Consider the following 18826-nt stretch of genomic DNA (forward strand, 5'->3'; position numbering starts at 1 on the left):
AAGCACACATTGCTTTCATCTCCACTATCTGCACTGCTTACCTTCATTAACCGCATGAGGCTTAATAATGCAGCAAGTACAGTTTGTGAATTTTGCACTGTTGACTGGTCCACGACCTCCACTGGAGGGAAAGAACAACTCCAGCTCCTGAAAACAATTGTAATTGAATACATTTTAGATCGATCTAGCTGCATACATCAGCTTTCATCATAAGTAACAACATTCGAAGTATCCATAGTCATGGAAGAGAAACCTTCATTATAGATTTTTTCGGCTACAAATACTTTTTCCCCATAATATTCTCTCAAATATATCTTTCCCTCTCTGGCACAATTGCTACAATCATTAAAACTTGATTTGTGTATTTCTTGCAATGCCTTCAATGTCTTTCACTTCTGCAACACAATCCATTTCTATCCAGAGCATTCAAAAAGCTGCTGCCATGATTATTTGGTAGATGTGTTCCCAGTTTTGTGAATTCTCTCTTTCCTCAGTATCTTTCACAAATCCACTCTCATATATACATATTTTATCTTCTCTATTTTTACATCATCTTTTCCATCATATGAGCAAAAATGCAACTACCATCCATTTCTCACTATGTTTTCCTTCCATATAGAAAACTGACCTTCAACCCATTTGTTCAGAATTTTTTTCCTTTTGCCTTAAGCAACTAAACTTTCTCTAAAATGAGTAGCTCACTCCTCATGCCTTATTGACCCTATTATTTACTTTTTATTTATCTTACTGAATTGGAGCTGATGAACTCAATTGCTCTGATTTCTGGGATGAATCAAAAGAACCTCTTTGCCCCCAATCACTTCCTTTCTTCCCCCCCATCACTATTCAAGTATCATATAGCTTGGGTCTTAGATCATACTGGGGTGAGCTTGACAGCCAGGTTTCTTTCCTCAGTGTCATTTTTTTCACTGTTCACTGCCAGATTCACACTTTTTCCATACCATTTATTCACATATGTTACACAATCTGCCAATTAACATTAGTCAAATGCTCAAAACACAGATTCCATTTCAGACCTACTGGACAAATTCAGCAAAAGAATTTACAAATTTCTATTTAAGGGAAACAATAATATCCTAGAAATAATACTACTGAATCTGACTTTTTCCTGTGTAACAGTAGCAGTGCTAAATGCCACTTCCTGTGATTGTCTCATTAATCTACTAGCTCAATTCAGATGGAACGGACTTAGCTATCTCCCAGTCCTTACCTCATGGCATTCTGACAATTCCTGTAATCCTTACTTGAACAATTATACAATTCAAACTAATGGATCTTTCAATAGAAGGGGAAACAGTTTGAGTTTTCTCCTAGTAAATAATCCACATTTTAAGTGGGCATATCTGAGGCAAAAGTGTTCATTTCCTACATCTTTCTACTGATAAAATGTTGCATGCTTCAAAGACCTTGTCCCACTTTGTTGACTAATGTTTACTCTAAACAAAGCATCCAGGAAAAAGCAGCAAAATTACACTTTGTTTTATCCATTAAAAGTCATAAGAGGAAAGTAACTAAATAATGCTGAAGGACTAGGATAATTAAATGCCAAACTATAACCAAGTAGAGCCTTAAAAATAAAATTATTTTCCTTTCCTTTTATTCCCGAGCTAAAGAAATTCCAAAATTTAGCCTGCAGAGGGACACAGTTTAAAGTATACCAGGGACATACTTTCACTTGTCATTTAGATCCCAAAAGAGCAATGCAGTCTTTTGTTCTAACTGTTCATTTTACAATATATTCATTAAATGTGTTTGAGACCAGTTTTCCTTCAGAAGAGTCCATTAAGGTCCCTTTATCTTGTATTTCCTTCTTTTCAGCAAAGCTTCTGCAAGGTGCAGCCAACTAGTTTCCATGGCAACTGCTATACAGCCATATAATACCAGGCCTATTAAATTAAAATAGGCACAGGGATATTAAATTCACAATTTTGGTTGATTTATTGAAGATTGGTATCAATAACACCACAAAGATGCACACACCTGCGAAAGTTCAGCAAAATAATCCCAGAGTCACAAAAATGCTGCAGATGAGTGGGGCCTTCATACAGCATTTCAAAAACAATGAAATATAAAAAGAACAACAAATTTAAGCCAAAGCACACACTTATGCTTCTAATCAAAATTTTATGCTAATACTCTTTCCTACACTCTTGGTTCAAAAGCTGGCACAGTTGTCATGGCAGTACACAGGAACAAAGAGAACTTTCCCCCTTAGATATGAAGACATGTAGCTATTCAATCAGAACTACAGAGACTTTCCTGACTACAGTTCTCCTTCATCAGAAAAGATCAATTTTATCCAAACTTTTTCTGACTCCAAACCATCAAATCTGACAGCAGAAAAAGTACTTCAGGCCCAGCATATGATTTCTTGTCAAAACCAGAGGCACTGGCAGAGGATCCAGCAGCCCAGGCACGGTGCAGGTAAGCGAGATGCGTGCTTAACCAGCAGAAAACTACTCACACTTTGCAGTCAGCTTGCTATGCCACACAGCGTAATAGCCTGCTAGAAGAGGCCAACCAACTCAGCCCTTATCACCAGGATATAATCTCTACAGATATTTTCAAGTATGCAGTACTTGCCAGCTTATTAGGCATGCCAGGGCAGGTCTCTCCAGCTGCGCTACTGCAGCTGTTCCAACTTAAATAGAGGAAAGACTAGGATCGAGGAAGCAACATCTGTTACCTTTTGCCCATCGCTCTACAGCAAAGATACCACAGCACAATACCAATCAATCATGATGTAAACTTTATTTCTGCCATCATTTATCAGCATATCTACCCCACAATGATGCATGTAAATAGTCACCTCAATTCTGTAAAAATGCTGGTAACATCTGCCACCCAGTCCCAGGGCTTTTTCTTAGCACTAAGAAAAGACACACTGCAAACAAAGCAAAAGAGAGACAAACTCCTCAAAGCCAAGCCTACTGTATTACCTCTCAAAACACAAAGCACTATAAAGTAGCCTGTTTTCATGATTATTCATTCTGAGCAATAACAGCAGAGGAAAGTAGGCTGCAAGCAGAGGACTAGTGAGGACTGTGGAGAAGGGATAAGCAAAACACAGAAGGGTGCAAAAATATTTAATTGTTTAACCCATTCCTTTTTATGACTGACTTTGGTAGACTATAGGTAGATTACACAGACTATGCAATTAATTCAATGTTTGTGATGGACAGAAGACATTAAAAATGACCAGGCATGGTCTTCTGATCAAAGTGTTCAAGCTTCCCCTTTGTGACAGATATTCAAGATTTCTGTTTTCAGGCAGTTTATTTTTCCATGTTAAAAAGGATCCATGAAGAATATCTAAACTAGTTCTAAACTCAAGTGAGGAAAAAAATCAGGAATTCATGATCCAGCTGTTACCAGATAAAGTAAAAAAAAATCTCAGTCAACAAACAGTCAAAAACTTACTTGAGCAGCTGAAGCAACTGAATCTGGGCCATGAGCTGCATTTCTTAGGCCATCATGTCCAAAGTTCGCTCTAATGCTGTCTGGTGCATCAGTCTGAGCCACTGCAGAGTTTGCTGGTCCCAGTAATGTTTTCCATTTACAAACCGCATCATCTCCTAAGATTTCCATAGCAACAATGGGACCACTTGTTATAAACTGGAGAAGCTCACTGCAAAATGGAAACAGAACATGGTGATCCATGCTACAAATTAAACCCAACAAAAACATATGATCAAGTGGATATGCTTAGAATTCAACCTGACATGGCCTTAAGTAACTGTATTTAACTAAATTGGCTCTGCTTTGAAGAGGAGGTTGGACTAGGTCATGTGTAGACATTCTCTTCTTATTATGGTTGTAGAAAAAGAACCAGACCAGATAATACAAACTCACTCAAGCTACTGCGCAGTATGTTAGATTTAAAAAAAAAAAAAAAAATTAAAAGGTCAGTACTGGCAACAGTGAAAGAGATTCTGCTATTTGTCTGACAGGAACAATGCCTAAGCATGTCTCTTCTGCACAGCAGGATTTCAGGATTCTCACACATGACCTGTGTATGTTCCCCACTGACACAACTTCAGCACTGCTGTCAGGACGGATTTTTCCACTGCCTTGTGAGTCTCCCCTGTGGATTTTGCCCAGCCAAAATCCAAAGTGGGAGAGAAGGGAGAAGCAAGATTTGGAAAGTTTGTTGTGGAGAAGGGACTTAACCACAAGGTGAGTTATCTGCATAAGCAGAACTCAACTGCTTTTAATGGGATGAATCTGAGTAAGGAGAAGAGATTGTCAGGGGCAGCTCGCCTCCTGCCTTCACCACCTCACTTACACAGAAAACAGCCACCCAAAGTTGGAAACCCAAACTTTCTATTTAAAAACTAAGCAAAACACCATAACTATAATTCTATATCTTTACAAAACATGCATATCAACAAGCCTGCCTTTTCACTGTGTAGTCTGGACAACACCATCAAAGGAGAAAGTTGACTGCTTTCTGTACCACTTTCTTTAAAAAAGAGCTTTACACATTTATAATTGTGGCTGTACATGCTTCTCCAACCATCTTCTTCCTAATTAACATTTATGCAGATGATCAGTGGGCAAGAAGAGAAGAGAAATCCTACTATTTCTTTGTTAAGGGAACGATATTAAAACCATGAAAAGTTACATATGCATAAAGAAACTACACAAGGAAAAGCTATTGGAACTCAGGTTCTGTTGGTCAGAGACTGCTTGTTTAGGATATAGTTAAATGACTTATACATATATACTCCCAAGAAAATAAAGATCAATTTCAACAGCACTGCTTACTGTGCAGACTAATCCTGAATATTAAATAATTTTTTTAAATTAAATTATTTAATGTGAAAAATATCCTTTTCCAAACAAGTAGAATTGTTATTTTTCCCTACTATTCACTAGACTTACATTGATTAGTGAATTTGCAAACTAAATCTGAATTTAAAGACAAGTAATACAATGCTAAATATAAATGAGTTAGAGATTTTACATTTCACTGCCTTGAAGATTCTTGTTCTATTTGATTTGTAATGCTTTATAACTATTGGTTTCTAATTTAGAGAAAAATCTTACACAGAATATATAGCCAATAGGACTGTAGAATGAGAGACATGCACATCACAGTGGACAAAGGCTACAATTCCTCAGATAATTATAATTAGTGTAGATAGACATCTGTGAAATAACACTACAGGCAAAATACTTGCTCATTTATCAACATACTCAAACAGGTTTACTCAGCAAAGAAAAGGCAATTCTGAATCTTCCTCTGATCTCCAGTACGGTCAGACATAGCCTGGAGCCATGTCTCCATGAAGGGCTTGAGTTTGGATCCACAATAAATCAGTTGCTGTAACAGAAGAGCAGCTGGCAGGTCCTAATACTCAAGCACTTCATGATAGTGCTGAAACCAGGTCCTTTGACCGAGTCAGTGCAAACCCAGATTCCAAAATAGCTGAAAAACATGAAGCAGAGCTTCACCCTCTACCTAAAAGAGCCAGACCACCAAATCCAGAGGGAAGAAAAGAAAGTTGTTTGTTGGCACTTTCAGGCAAAGCAGAAATGACACAATCTCTGGGTTATAAGCGTCCATCTGGTCAGTTATGGAAAGACTAGGATTTTTCATGTCAGGTGGAGCAGTCTAGCATCATGGAAGTTTGACGTTTTGTCTAAGGGTAGCAGTACACTAAACAATTGCCCCATGCACTATTGTTTCAGTTACTCATGATTTGGGGTACTTGCTACCAAATCAATACTCACAGCTAAGTGTTCCCCCCTAATTCTCATTAACTGCAAGCTCCACCCTGATCCTGAAGATGCTCCTTCCCTTGGCTTTGAAGTTTTGCCTTGCTAGGAGCATTTTCACTTCTGAGAGACCACAGAGATTCCCCTGATATCACTGGGCTGTAAAGAGTAGCTGAAATAAGGATCTGTCCCTGGAGGAAGGTGAACAGGTTGCATACTTTGCAAAGGGCTCCACTTAACTAAGACAAGTTCTGGTTTTCCCATGGTCCTGTAGTATCAAATACGTTAAATGAATCCTGTGCATTCAATAAATAAGCTTAATACATATCAAGCTGAAATTGATATACCTACTTATAAAAAGGTTTTGAATGATGGTCTACATAGAAATCAGCTGCTTCTTTTCTGGAAGAGTAAAAAAACACAGATATAGTTATATAGATATACACACACATATCTATATAAACTCCCCTGAAAATCACAAACTATCATTCATCAATGTGTTTCTACAGGTAATGTCTTCCCAAGCTGGACAGCTTGTGGGGTGTTCATGCCTAATAACAGAAACTACATTCAAATGTCTGTCATATTTTGTGTGACTACAGGTGTAGCTTGTAGCTGACTCCTCCTTATGCTCCTGCTCTGGGAAGGAAGTAATTACTAAAGCCCATAGCATGGACTTTCAGGGTCACTGATGGTCTTCACATTCTCAGGTTGAGAAATAAATGCAGCAGAGTCACCTTCTTGCCAAGCCATTTGCTGTTATGTTGTTTTCATTTTTCATCTCAGCTTGAGTGTATGTGTTGGTTAATGAAGTTTGGTTTTAAAGCATAAATAAACAATTTATCTGCTTCACTGGAACTTATTTCCTTATCAAGGCTAGTGTTTGATTACACTGGTGCACAACAGAATATTGCATAATACAGTTTCTATTCAGTATCCTCAAATGTTACAAGTCACATAGGCAGCACAATGCTCTCCAGCCTAAAACTTGATTTCTGCCACATTTTCCTTCTCGAAAACTCAGTTTGGTCTTGCTCTTCCTGTCGGGCAACACAGCAGTTACTACACACTGCCTTCTCACAGGGCAATGGAGTTTCTGTAATGCTGAGGCCTCCTTACAATGCCTAGCTAATAAAGATCAGCAGGCATACACAGTATGTCTGTACCACAGCTGTTACTTAGCCTTTACTCAGGTACTAGAAGCAAAAAGATACCCTTTCCAGACAGGGTGGTGGCCCTCTCCAAGCTCTGCATTGCCACAGCCACGCTGCTACCAGCACTGGGCTCAGCCACCCAACTACACAAGTTTCAGGGACCATGGTGCAGACCCATCATCCATCACCTGTGACAGTGGCTTTTCGGTGGCTTTTCACCCCACCACTCCCTGCAGCTAGCCAACCTACTCTCTTCCTTGCTTTTTTTTCCAGCTGCTTCTCATGTTTAACTCTTGCTTACTGCACTGCTTTTTCTGCATGGCAACAGCTAGAAAAATCCATGGAGGTTTTCAAGTAATTTTGCAGCTTCAAAATTCCAGTTCAGAAGCATAGGCTTGGTCTTGGCTTGCTCCAAATCCTGGTGTATACCAATTTCTGAAGCTGGAATTTGTGGAGAAGGACAAGCTCCTCAGGAGGATTGACAGGTGAAAGGAAGCAATTTTGCTCACCCTTAGTCTGGGTATATCAAATTCATAAGCTTATAATCAAAGCAGAGCTGCAGGGAGACTAAAAGATTCCCACTTGGAAAACTGTTTTTACCTGTAGAAACAGTCTCCATGATTTTGCTCACTTTGAACAGCTCTCTTTACTAAAAGAAATTATCTGCATGTTTTTCAAATAACAGATTCCAAGTATGAACAACGTCACAGTTCTGTCATCTGCAACAGAATTTTTCACATCTCTCTCCCACATGCAGTCCAGACTTAAGCCCAATATTGCTAGAGGAAAGAAATAACCTCAAGGGGAACCTAAGAAGAATTTAATTTTCCTAACCTTGACAAATATTTGAACAGTCACAACTTTCTCCAGTTTTTTTATCAAAATGACCACCTGCTCATTGGAACTGAATAATTCCTGGTTTGTTGCTTTCAGTTCAGTGTAAGCATGAGCCCTTCAAAACTCAGAAGATTTTCACTGACCATACAGCTAATATGCTTTCCTTCCATTTCATAACTGAGGCAGAAACATAATTTAAAAATTATGCCAGTCACAGGAATTCTTGAAGTCTCATGCTTCAGAATTACACTCTGCAAATAGCCTGAAGTTTTTGCTTACAATTCAGTATTTTACCAGGAAATCCTCTTCTGAAACTAATTCACCAAATAATTTTGGAAAGAAAATACGAAAAAGGTATGCAATCAGATTAAGTATTATAATTTCTGAACATTAAGAAATATTTGAGGGTTATATTTTTGTAACAAATTGAGCTCTGCTACTCAGCTAAGAATTCCTATTGCAATAAATATAAAAATGCAGTTGTGCTGTGTAACTTAGTTCCTTTTTAATTTCATCTGTCTCATTAGTTCTCTGCTTTTAAAGATTGGAAAACAGTGCTCATCTGGGAATAACAGACTGAATTGACATATGATTAAATGAAGAGACCAGAGAGCTGACTTATCAAAGCAGGTGCCTGCGCTCACTTTTGTATCTTGGCTACAATTTTTGCAGAAGACATGAATCTACTTAACAGTGATTGCCAGACAAATGCCAGTAATAATCCCTTTAAAGAAAGCATTAGATGATGATGCTGGTTTGAACAAGCATGCCTGCAGAGATCTAAGGGTAGAAGACTTTGGCAAAGACATAGTTCTATCATTTTAAAATGGCACAGTCCCAAGAAACAGAATATATAGTATGCAGAAAAACCACAAATACTCAACACATTATTTTAAATATAGCCAGTATCACAGCCTAATCTTGTCCTTATTAATAATTATTTTCAATTAAACAAAACAAGCAGAAATTTTTACATAGCAATAGGCAGTAAAAGTTCAAGTTGTAAAGTTTCTTCCCTTCAGTGTGAGTCAACTCTAAAGCACATGGCTTGGCTCAACAGTTCTTCAAGTTCTCAGACAGACACTGAAATAAAGAACCACCCAACACAATACTCCAGGATCAAATCTCTCAGACTGCAGGAGAGCAAGCAAAAAAAAAAGGTGGCTTGAAAGACACTGTGAATTTTAAATCAGCATTAGAAACCTGATTGAACTCATGGAGTTGTTTGAAGGAGCATGTGGGACCAGTACTATCCAACACCGCAGCAGGTAAATGCAGAGACAAGACGAGGAAGTCACACAGTTGTTTTATCAGTATTTCAGAGACCCAAAAAGGTTTTGAGGTAGAGAAAAATTGTTCCTGACCTCACACACAAGCCATAAGAACACATGAAACCAGTATTATGCAGGACAGATAGCTTTTCTTTGCAAAGACTTGTCATATATAAACAGGTTTGGCAAAGCAGCCATGGAGAAATAGTGCAGTAACTCTGGGGAAATCTTCTAAGGTAAATTAATTATGTTTTATTTTTTCTGCCACATCTTTTTTAAAATCTTGTGGCTCAATGAGATAAGTGGAGAACAATGAAGGTTGGGGGCGATTAGGAAGATGCATGAGTAAAATCTGTCCAACCCTGCAACAACATCAGAAGATCACTTGCTGTTCCTGGGACTTCCAGTCACTAAAAAGCAAACAAGTTTGGGTTTTGAGAGCACAAATTAAGACAACAGATCTACTGAGAGCCAACAAACTAACTACTTTAAAGACAATGCTGTTACAATCAGCAATACGGTTTGTATCGGAAAGCCATGAAGTGAGGACATACACAGCTGTCAGTAGTAAACACTGATGAATTGCTAAAGCTTTGGTAGTCACCTTGGATTCATAAAGAGACATTACATATTTAATCACCCATACTCATTGCACAGAACTTTTAATACTGAGCTTAATTCTCAGCATGCTTTCATAATCCTACATGATAATGAAACTGATGAATCTTCCCTCTATTACTCACTGGAATGGATTTGATGTGTGGAACAACACAGGATAGTTTCAGAAAAGGTTCTTAACTGCAAAAAGTAGTATTTAGATACAATAGAGCTAACCTTAAAGATTCCTTACCTCGAAAGCACCATCATTTTGGCCTTAGTTATTGTAAATCCTGCATTAATAATGATATCAATTAATTCTCCAATCTTGGTCGTTGCATCGGGTTTAATCAAAGCCAGTGTTCTGAGGGGGGAGGGAAAAAAAAAGGTTGAGAGATACAGCCAACACTACTTTCCTTAGAGGATTTGGTGTGCATGTTAAGTTTATATTCAGACAAAAAAAAATCACATCAAAGAGAGAAATTCTGCCACAGTCAAACATCCTAGTCCCAGTGTCTCATCAATTTCCACGCTGTTCTTGAATGCCTGCGCAAGACATTATTCTGATAAGAACGAGCTTTGTACATTACAATTTCCTCAGCTTTCTAACCCAAGTCAGCCCATAGTATTCCACCAGCACTCATTATTTACTGCCTTCTTCCTTCGCTATCAGAGCAAACAATTTGACCACTTCTTCATTTGTTAGTGTGTATCTCTACAGCTCCTCACTCATGGCTCTGGGTTAGAACACAACTGATTTGTTAATGTCTCCCTACACTTGTTCAGCTCCCTTTTTTCCTAATGTTAAGTATTATATACAAATGAAGCTGTTAAAATTCCCTGCTTAAAAATACTACTAAAACGTGCCTCTTTCATAAAACTCAAAGTGAAATGATTGTTTTATTATTACTTTTAAAATACTTTGAGGCCTCAGTGAGAAGAAGGTCCTGTTGTGTTTGGTACAGTACAAACACTTCATGGTATACAAGTTGTACTCTAAATAGCTGACATTGTTAAAAGACACAATAAAAGGTTGGCAGAGGAGGTATTACGTCTCTTACAGTGACTGACAGCTATATTCTAAGGGAGACCAATACAAAAATCTTTACACTTTCCCCCCCCCATCTTTGTTTCCAAGTACATCCTGTCTTCTTGATAATTATCTTTTTACACTGTACATCCCCAAGGCCAGGACTGCTTTATTAGTGTGCTTTGCATAGCACCAAGTACACCATCAGCACTAAACATATTATTAATCAAAAATAACAAGCACAAAAAGAAGGTCTGCAAAATGGCATTTTCTATTTGCATTCATCTTGTGGTGAGTCAGCTTCAAATGTGCTCAGCTTACAAATCAACAGATTTATTCAACCCTGTATCTCAGAAACTCCACATCTCTGACAATCCTAAAGAGCTCTTTCCATCTTTTAGACTGTTTCCAGTAGCGAAGGGTACCCAAGATAGAATTTTTTATTGCAGTATTTCCCTAAGTGAAAGGCAAATTATTGAAAATTTCTCATTTTATATACTAGCGTAGCAAGAAAAGCAGTCTTTAGGTTAGCAGCAATATGTCCTAGCCAGGGCAAATACACTGAGGTTACAGGAGATGGATGAACTTCCACTACATTTATTTTGAACCTTAAATGACCCCAGATGGACAGATGCTTTGGGAACAGACAATCTATTTCACAGCAAATCTAAAGGAAGGGAGGTGTTAGGACCAGGAAATGTAAAGAGGAAGATTTGAACATCTGAAATTAAGGGCGAGACATTGGTGACCGTCAGACCTCAGAAACAAACAGAGATTTCTTCAAGCATCAGGAAGCCCATATACATGGAGCAGATTAGGCCCAGATCTATTGGAAAATATGACACAAAAAAGACTGATGGGCTAAGGGTGTAGACAGAAACTGCATGAGAGTTGTCAACCAAGCCGATGCTTCAGTCTATTGCAGTGCAAACTAAAGTTGCTTCAGCCCTATCTTCAGATGAGGAAAGCCTGACATCTGGCCAACACAGCTTGCCAGCATATTCTATGCAGCCTACAGTCCGTAGCCTGTTCCTCTCTGCCCCAGGGATTTCACAGCTCCACCTCATTTTGTGATGTTATTTATCATATGACAGGGTGTGCCATGTGCACCGGGGCACAGGAGGGGGAACAGCTGCATGCTTGACCGATGACATGTACCCACCCAGTCACACAATGCATGACCTGCATCCCAGCATAAGAGATTCTCAGCTCTGTCATTTACCATGAACAGTAAGGACCAAACCACTGGAACAAGGTCTCCAGTGCTGTCTGCATTTCCTTGAGGAACAATTTTTTGAACCTATGTTATTACACAGGCTATTTGAAACAGACTGCTAATGATAGTAATAAATTGTCCCTTACTTTTCTAATTTCAAGCTTTCTAGTAAAACTGTAATTCCTACCAATATGTAATGAAATATTGCATTATGAAGCAATTTACCTAGAAGACATTAATACAAACTGCAATAACCAACTGTTACAACATCTTTTCTGTTACACTGACGTATAAACTTTAACATTTCAGTGTGAGCTTCTCAGAGGTATGCAGGATAAGAAAAGCATAATTCAGGATGCTGAAGACTGTTTCTGAGATTGGATTTTGATTCATGTGCCCTATTTTTAGCTTTAATTAGGAATATGTTTCTTGTTGTTTGACATGATGCAGTTTGCAAAGTACATTTTGAAACAGTTTTATGTCTAGGAACAAAGGAGAAAGAATTAAAACTAAGCTAATTTGCTTACATTTTCAGAGGGACTGTATGACAGCACTGCAATGAGTACTGAAACAACAGAAGATGGGAACTGATCAAAGGAACAGTGCACAAAGCATGCTGTGGCTCTGCTTTTGAGATCTACTTATTTCTAATAATAGGACTGTTGCATGTACAGTAGCTTATGTCTTGTAAGGGAAGAAACACTGATTATGTCAGTGACTAGAAGCACAAGAATAACATATCCCAATCAAAAAAGAATTCAAATATTTCTGGTTGAGACACAAGATTTCTAACACCATTTTCAAAACCAGTGATATTAACTGACTCTAAGTATAGTCTACTTAGATGGGATGCACTAGTCAGACAAATGTTTGCCTCAGGTTACAGCCACCCAGGATCACAAGTGAAGGACTACAGAAACAGAAATCCCTGTCCCCCTCCAGTGATTCCTTCTGTGGTACACTGGTTTTAGTCACTGTTTGTGATGGTTGCCTTATCATACACTGGGAGGGAAGCAGGGAAGAACACTCAAATATGTCTCTATTTAAAAATTGACCCAGAAGTTAAGAAAAGTAGGTGTAGAAGTTGAAACTCCATAGAAGTGTCTTAGTAATTTTAGCCTAATTCTAGAAAGGGCCTTAAAAAGGCCCTACAATTTACAAAATCTAGCCTCTTTTTACACATCTATTTTGTACCTCATGTACCTAGAATCACATTCATGTGATTTACTGACAAAAACAGAGGTCCCTAATTCAAAACATACAAGATTTTGTATATACATTTCTCAGTCTCCTTCAAAGGCCTTTGCTGAGCCTGCCTGCATACATATTGAGTGACCAAAGGATCTATTTTCAAAGTCAAACTAAACTGCTGATAGTCCTGTACAGCATAAAGGAAAGAAAAAGATGGAGAAACATTCTGCCTCATACAACATCCTTTAAATTATTAATAGAATTCCAACTACAGATTATTTTAGGAATTATCATGTACTGCAGAAATCTTACTATATCTATTTAACTAATAACTGCTGCAAAACCTGCTAGGAACAGGCGAAAAAGACAAATACCTCACATGCAACTGTTTTGCTCAAGGACTCTTATTGTGACCCTGTTTACCCAGTGAAAGCTTCTGTGAAGAAACTGGATTTTGAGGAACCCTTGACTGTTTAAGACACCTTTCACTATGTTCCTTTGGACTATTCTGAATATGTAACACCACTTGCATATCTATGTTATCTTTCAGATGACATTCCTAAAATGTTTTCCAAACAGCTGACATGTCATAAATTCCCTTCCTTCCTTCTATAGAGCAGTACAAAAATTCACCCCCTCCCAGGACCACTTCATTGACACAGCTATAGCACTGCTGTATAGACAGCAACTTCCCTTACAAGAAGAAGAAAATGTTTTTTTATCACAAGTTGCCTTTTCTTGGTATAACTGGATCAGCACCAGGGCTTATGCTAGTTTAGGCAGAGCAGGAATATAAAAGTTACATTGATATAAAACCCACAAACAAGACAGATGTAATCTACCCAAAGCTCCACTGAGGAACAGAGTAGCCTCATACACAGAAGCTTTCCTCTGGTCTTCTCCAACTCCTTTGCTACTCTTCCACCATGCCCAACCCCAACTTGGAGACAAAGTACTAGAACTCCTGGAAAGATATTACAGCAGTCATTTCCACAGCAATGCTTTTGTGAGCTTAAGACAAAGATGTGTGTTAAAACTTGCAACTCTTCCTGTATGTCTGGTTATGTACAACTCTCCAAAAAGAGTTCAAAATAAGCCCAGTTAGTGGGAGGGAGCAAGAATGTAGGTGAACAGGGCTCACTGGAACATCATACCTAAGAAAATATTCTGTGTTCTTTTCAAGAAAAGCTGGGGTGAATTATCAAAATTTATTAATTTGCAAATTCAGAGATTACTTGCACTGCAGTCAAACCAGATTCCTTGTAAATTAATCTTATTGTCGTTTTATTAGGTCTCTCTGGATATTTTTGTTCTTGGATGGGTTCTTAAAGTCTTTTCCAAAGCAAGTCTTTCAACCAAAAAGATGATGAGTCTTACCTTCATCCGTTATAAATGAAATTTGTCTTAACAAACAAGCCTATGGGTTTTACTGACATCCTCACTTCCTGTCCTCATGCACACAGAGTTTAGGAGATGCTGAAAAAAAATCTCAGAAAAAATCCTCCATAGTGGGAAAAACAACTAAGAATGGGAATGAGCCTCTCTCACTCCCGTTCCCAGTTTTCGATTACTACTACTAACACAGAGTAGATCTGATTGGTAAGGCTCTAGGCTTCTGCACAGATCCCAGAGAGACAGATGCTAGTTTTGCAAGATCTAGGCCTTTCGAGCCCAGCGCACATCGGGGTTACAATATCAATTGTCCTAAGAAATCAACTGCCCTAAGAAAATCCACAAATCACAAGAATCCTACTGATGCCTGCCCCCAGGGAAGTAACAAAGCTGAAGAGGACCCTCTGCTTTCTCCTCCCCTTCTTCTCTCCCAGGAGACCTAGAGGAGGCAGCAGTTGGCACCATGGAAAAGCTGGCCTTGATGATTTATCAGTAACAATGGCAGTCATGGGTTTGCCCACAAGCAGGGGCCACTTTGCTTCTCTCCAGCTATCAGTATGCCAGATCACTTCAAACTGCATGCAAACTTGTAGCTATCTCCTCCTCTCCTCATAGTACAGAAAACTTACCTAATTTCTGACACAGAACAACTACTTTGAAACCTCAACCACAAAGGGAGATTTCAAAAAATGTGCTTTCTTACCTTTCTTTGCGGCTCCCCAGCTTGCGAGCTGTATATTGATCCCCATAGTCCACTAAGGATAGATGACGGGAAAAAATAGTAATTTTGTTGCCCACAAATAGATCCTCAAGGTGTAAGCTCTCATACTTGGTGCGCTTCAGAAAGGTGCGATGGTTCTTCACATCATACTGCAGAGAAAAGAAGGTTAAAATCTACCCGTGAGAAAACTCAACATAATTTTTACTCTACCTTCAGAAATTTCCATAGTATTCTGCGATTGAATCTGATCACTAAATTGATTTAATTCCTAACCCTTTGAACTTAGAAGTGTGCCAGGAAAGCTTAGAAAATTAAACCACAATTACAAACTTATTCTATTTAAATAGTCTTGGGCTGACAGCTATCTCTGCGTTTTTTATTTCATCATTTTCTTGTGCTAATTCAAGCTGTGATAAATGGTTCAGGTGCCTAGTGGACACCTCTGCCCAGTCTCACTGAGAGTTCCCCCTAGCAGATCTACGCTGTTTCACAGACCAATGGCTCACACCAGGAAAGATCAAGATACACACTGTGGCAGGTCTCCTCTTCAGGGCATCATTCCAGTGATACTATGCTTTATTTGACTGTGTAAGACTCAGAATTAGGGACGCATGGATGATCGCAACACTAGGTTGAGAGGTTCTTACTGCCTAGAGCTGCAATCTCAAAAGCCTGCCAAGACAATTCAGCTATATATCATCATTCCAAGCAAGAAGCAAGATGTTAATGTGTAGTTTTCTGGGTGGGCTGGCAAAGCACAAAAGGCATCCTGCTGAATTTTCTTCACTGCATGTAGATATTACAGATGCCTTCAGTTTCCTGGGGCAGTAGAATACTGTGAAAGGAAGAGTTTTGTCCTCCTCAGGCCAAACTTCCCCTTCTCTGCCTTGAATTACATGTACTATCCTCCATTGCAATTGTATATAGACTAGAATATCATTAAAAGAAAGAACATAATTCCCACAAATTTTGGACAAAAAAAAATTAAGAGCAAAATTACATACTCCTCCGTGTTCTGAAATGTGTGAATACATTCCTCTCCTGTTAGAAGGCTAGAAGAATTGTAAGTTTTTCCAGAATAGCCAAAACTTTGCAGATCAGAGAATATAAATTATTTTGATACCTCCTTCTGCTGAGGCAGGATTATAAGGAAGAATCTTTCCCTGCTGAAATGTCTTTAGTCCCTCAGATGTGCTCCTACTAAGCATCCTCTACTCAAGTGTAGTAGGAAATGAAATGACAACATGCTGGGAAGAAAAAAAAAAAAAATCACTTGAATTCAGATACTTGTTTTTTCCTGGACTTTGCCAGGAAGTCTCTTAACTTTCTTGACCATATTCAAATCCTTCACTATCTTGACTAAAAATCTGAACATTTCCTCTGTTATTTCACTAACAGTTGCTAGAAAGGCACCCTAAGCTGTTTCTCTCTTCTCAAGCAGAAGATAAAGGTGGGAGGAGGCATCTACCTGTGTTAAAGAATTCTTCTTTAGAGTGGAATTTTGGATCTATTTAAAAGAGCTTTTTATAAAGTGAATGATAAGCCACAGCAGAAGAAACGTAAGATTGTTTGTATTGTTCCCCTCCTGCCCATGTACATGCAGAAGTAAACTACCGAAAACAAAATAGTTCTCTGCTAAGTATCTGACCCTTTTAAAGATTTCTTGTCTCTTTTTAGGAAATCTCCGGTAGAAAGAAAAGTTGTTCAGGCTTTCAGAATTCTCCATGAGAGCTATTAACTATGGAAAAATAAGAGAACAGGGCATCTCTTTGTCAAGAGATCCAGTTTTATCATAAGAGTCGCTTGCTGTCCTTGGACAAAAACCTGTGTTGTCTTCTTCCAGCTGCAAGGCAAGCTGGAAACCTGTATCATTATTCCCACTCTCATTTTTCTTCACAGGAACCAAGACATGAAGGACTGAGAAAGTAAAGGAAAGCTGGGGACTTCACATAACACAAGCCTTCAATAGCTCTGCTCCACCCTCTGCTGAGGAGCGTGATAAAGGAGAGCTATTGTAAAGGAGGTGGGAAACAGGATGAAACATCTTTCTCATAAGCAGAGAAAAGCTGGCTCATATCCATTACCTCCTTCTCCTCAGATACATTAGAGGTAAGAGCAGGCTGTTATCCCCTTGGGAAGATACCAAAAGATGCAGAAGAATTAGGCAGTAATAAAGAATCATCAAATTCTGCAGAAATTAAAAAAAAAAAAAATCCAGAAGAGAATTCTAAATTTAATCTCTGTCCACAAACTCACCTCCAAAATTGATTTTGAGATATTCTTTTTATAGAGGTGTTGTATGCATTCTTGCTTTTTAAACTCCTGTCTTGATTACACACAGCCCATATACACTCATGACTGTGTACACACCATACTCTCTTAACCTAAGAGCACACTAGCAAAATGCAAAAGTCTACCAAGCCATCCGTAGGTGTTTGATGCTGAATGTATTAAGAAGCTCAAGAACACCTTGAAAGCTCTTGGTTTTGGAAAATCTAGGTGAAATGAACAACAATTTTGCCAGCCTACACACGGTTGTGTAGGAAGATTATTACGGCTCCTGACTGATTAGCTAAACTGTCTCTGGGAAATAAAAAATAAAAATCATCACATTTTGACAACTGTGCACACACAGGCATCATACAAAGAACTAATTTAAAAGGGACAACATCATGATGGAGTTTGTTTAAAGAGACTATCAGTAAAAAGTACAAAGTATATCTCCTCACAGAGGTGAGTACCATGGTTTCAGTGAGCAGTACTTTGGGTAAGAAAAGGCAGATTCCACTACGTTTCTTATTTCTGCATTTGATATTTATAGCAAGAAAAATAAAATCTGATAACGAAATTACTAAGTGTGAATATTCAAATCTAGGCTATTCTTAGACCTTTAGGTCTTCATTAAAAATCAGAAGAGACTAGTCCAAACCGTTCACTCATTCCTAAAAGGAAGCACAAAGCATTAGCTGATTTATTAGGATTATCTTTAAAGTACACGTTACATTTTTATATAGATATGCCTGCTACTGCAAAATGCTTAGCCTACTATCAATAAACAACGGGAATTAGTTGCATGAACCACAAGTCAGAAAGGTCTGTACAAGCACCACTGATGGAAAAATTTAGGTCCCACTGTCTGAAACATCTTTCGTTTCATTAAAACCAAATTAAGAACAATTTACCATTTCCTCTACTTTAGTAAGATTCTTTTATATTTTATTCTTCAGAGACTTCTGGAATTCCTGCTGAAGCTTAATCCCGTTTGGAATCAGCTTCAATTTATGTTTCTCAAGCAGTAGGTCAGTGTTGTTCAGTTTTAATTCTGAAACCCAAGCACAGATTGAATGAAAACAGATTTGTGAAAATGTAGCTCCTCCACATGCTTCACTGTGAACTTGTATTTTTGCTTTTTAGAAACAGAGCAAGATATGTCTTAAATTACATTTTCCTTACCTGGAAAATTGATAGGCATAGGCAGTGGCTTGCCATTTTACAGACTGTTTAATTGGATATTACACTTATAGTAATAGATATTTTTTGTTTATTCTTACCATTTCAACTGATCCATCTTTTGGATAATACAGAAGTTCATAACGCCGAAACAGTGAAGCATTTGGATCATACCATTCAGCAGTGAAAGCAAATCTGTCATCTTGACTCTGGAAAAAGAAAAGG

General features: G+C 38.3%; 1 protein-coding gene across 1 annotated transcript in view; it reads right to left on the reverse strand.

The window, feature by feature from the left end:
* Positions 1–18826, reverse strand: part of NME7 (NME/NM23 family member 7) — a 93534-nt gene that overhangs the window by 55260 nt on the left and 19448 nt on the right. Inside the window, exons 2-7 of the mRNA XM_033005147.2 lie at positions 18703–18810; positions 15134–15300; positions 9855–9965; positions 6094–6144; positions 3442–3649; positions 42–147 (exon numbers count right to left, since the gene is read on the reverse strand). Coding sequence (XP_032861038.1) covers positions 42–147; positions 3442–3649; positions 6094–6144; positions 9855–9965; positions 15134–15300; positions 18703–18810 — 751 coding nt within the window. The remainder of the gene's footprint in view (positions 1–41; positions 148–3441; positions 3650–6093; positions 6145–9854; positions 9966–15133; positions 15301–18702; positions 18811–18826) is intronic.

Source organism: Tyto alba, unplaced genomic scaffold (genome assembly GCF_018691265.1).
Source record: "Tyto alba isolate M040663 unplaced genomic scaffold, T.alba_DEE_v4.0 Super-Scaffold_14, whole genome shotgun sequence".
NCBI classification, from domain to species: domain Eukaryota; kingdom Metazoa; phylum Chordata; class Aves; order Strigiformes; family Tytonidae; genus Tyto; species Tyto alba.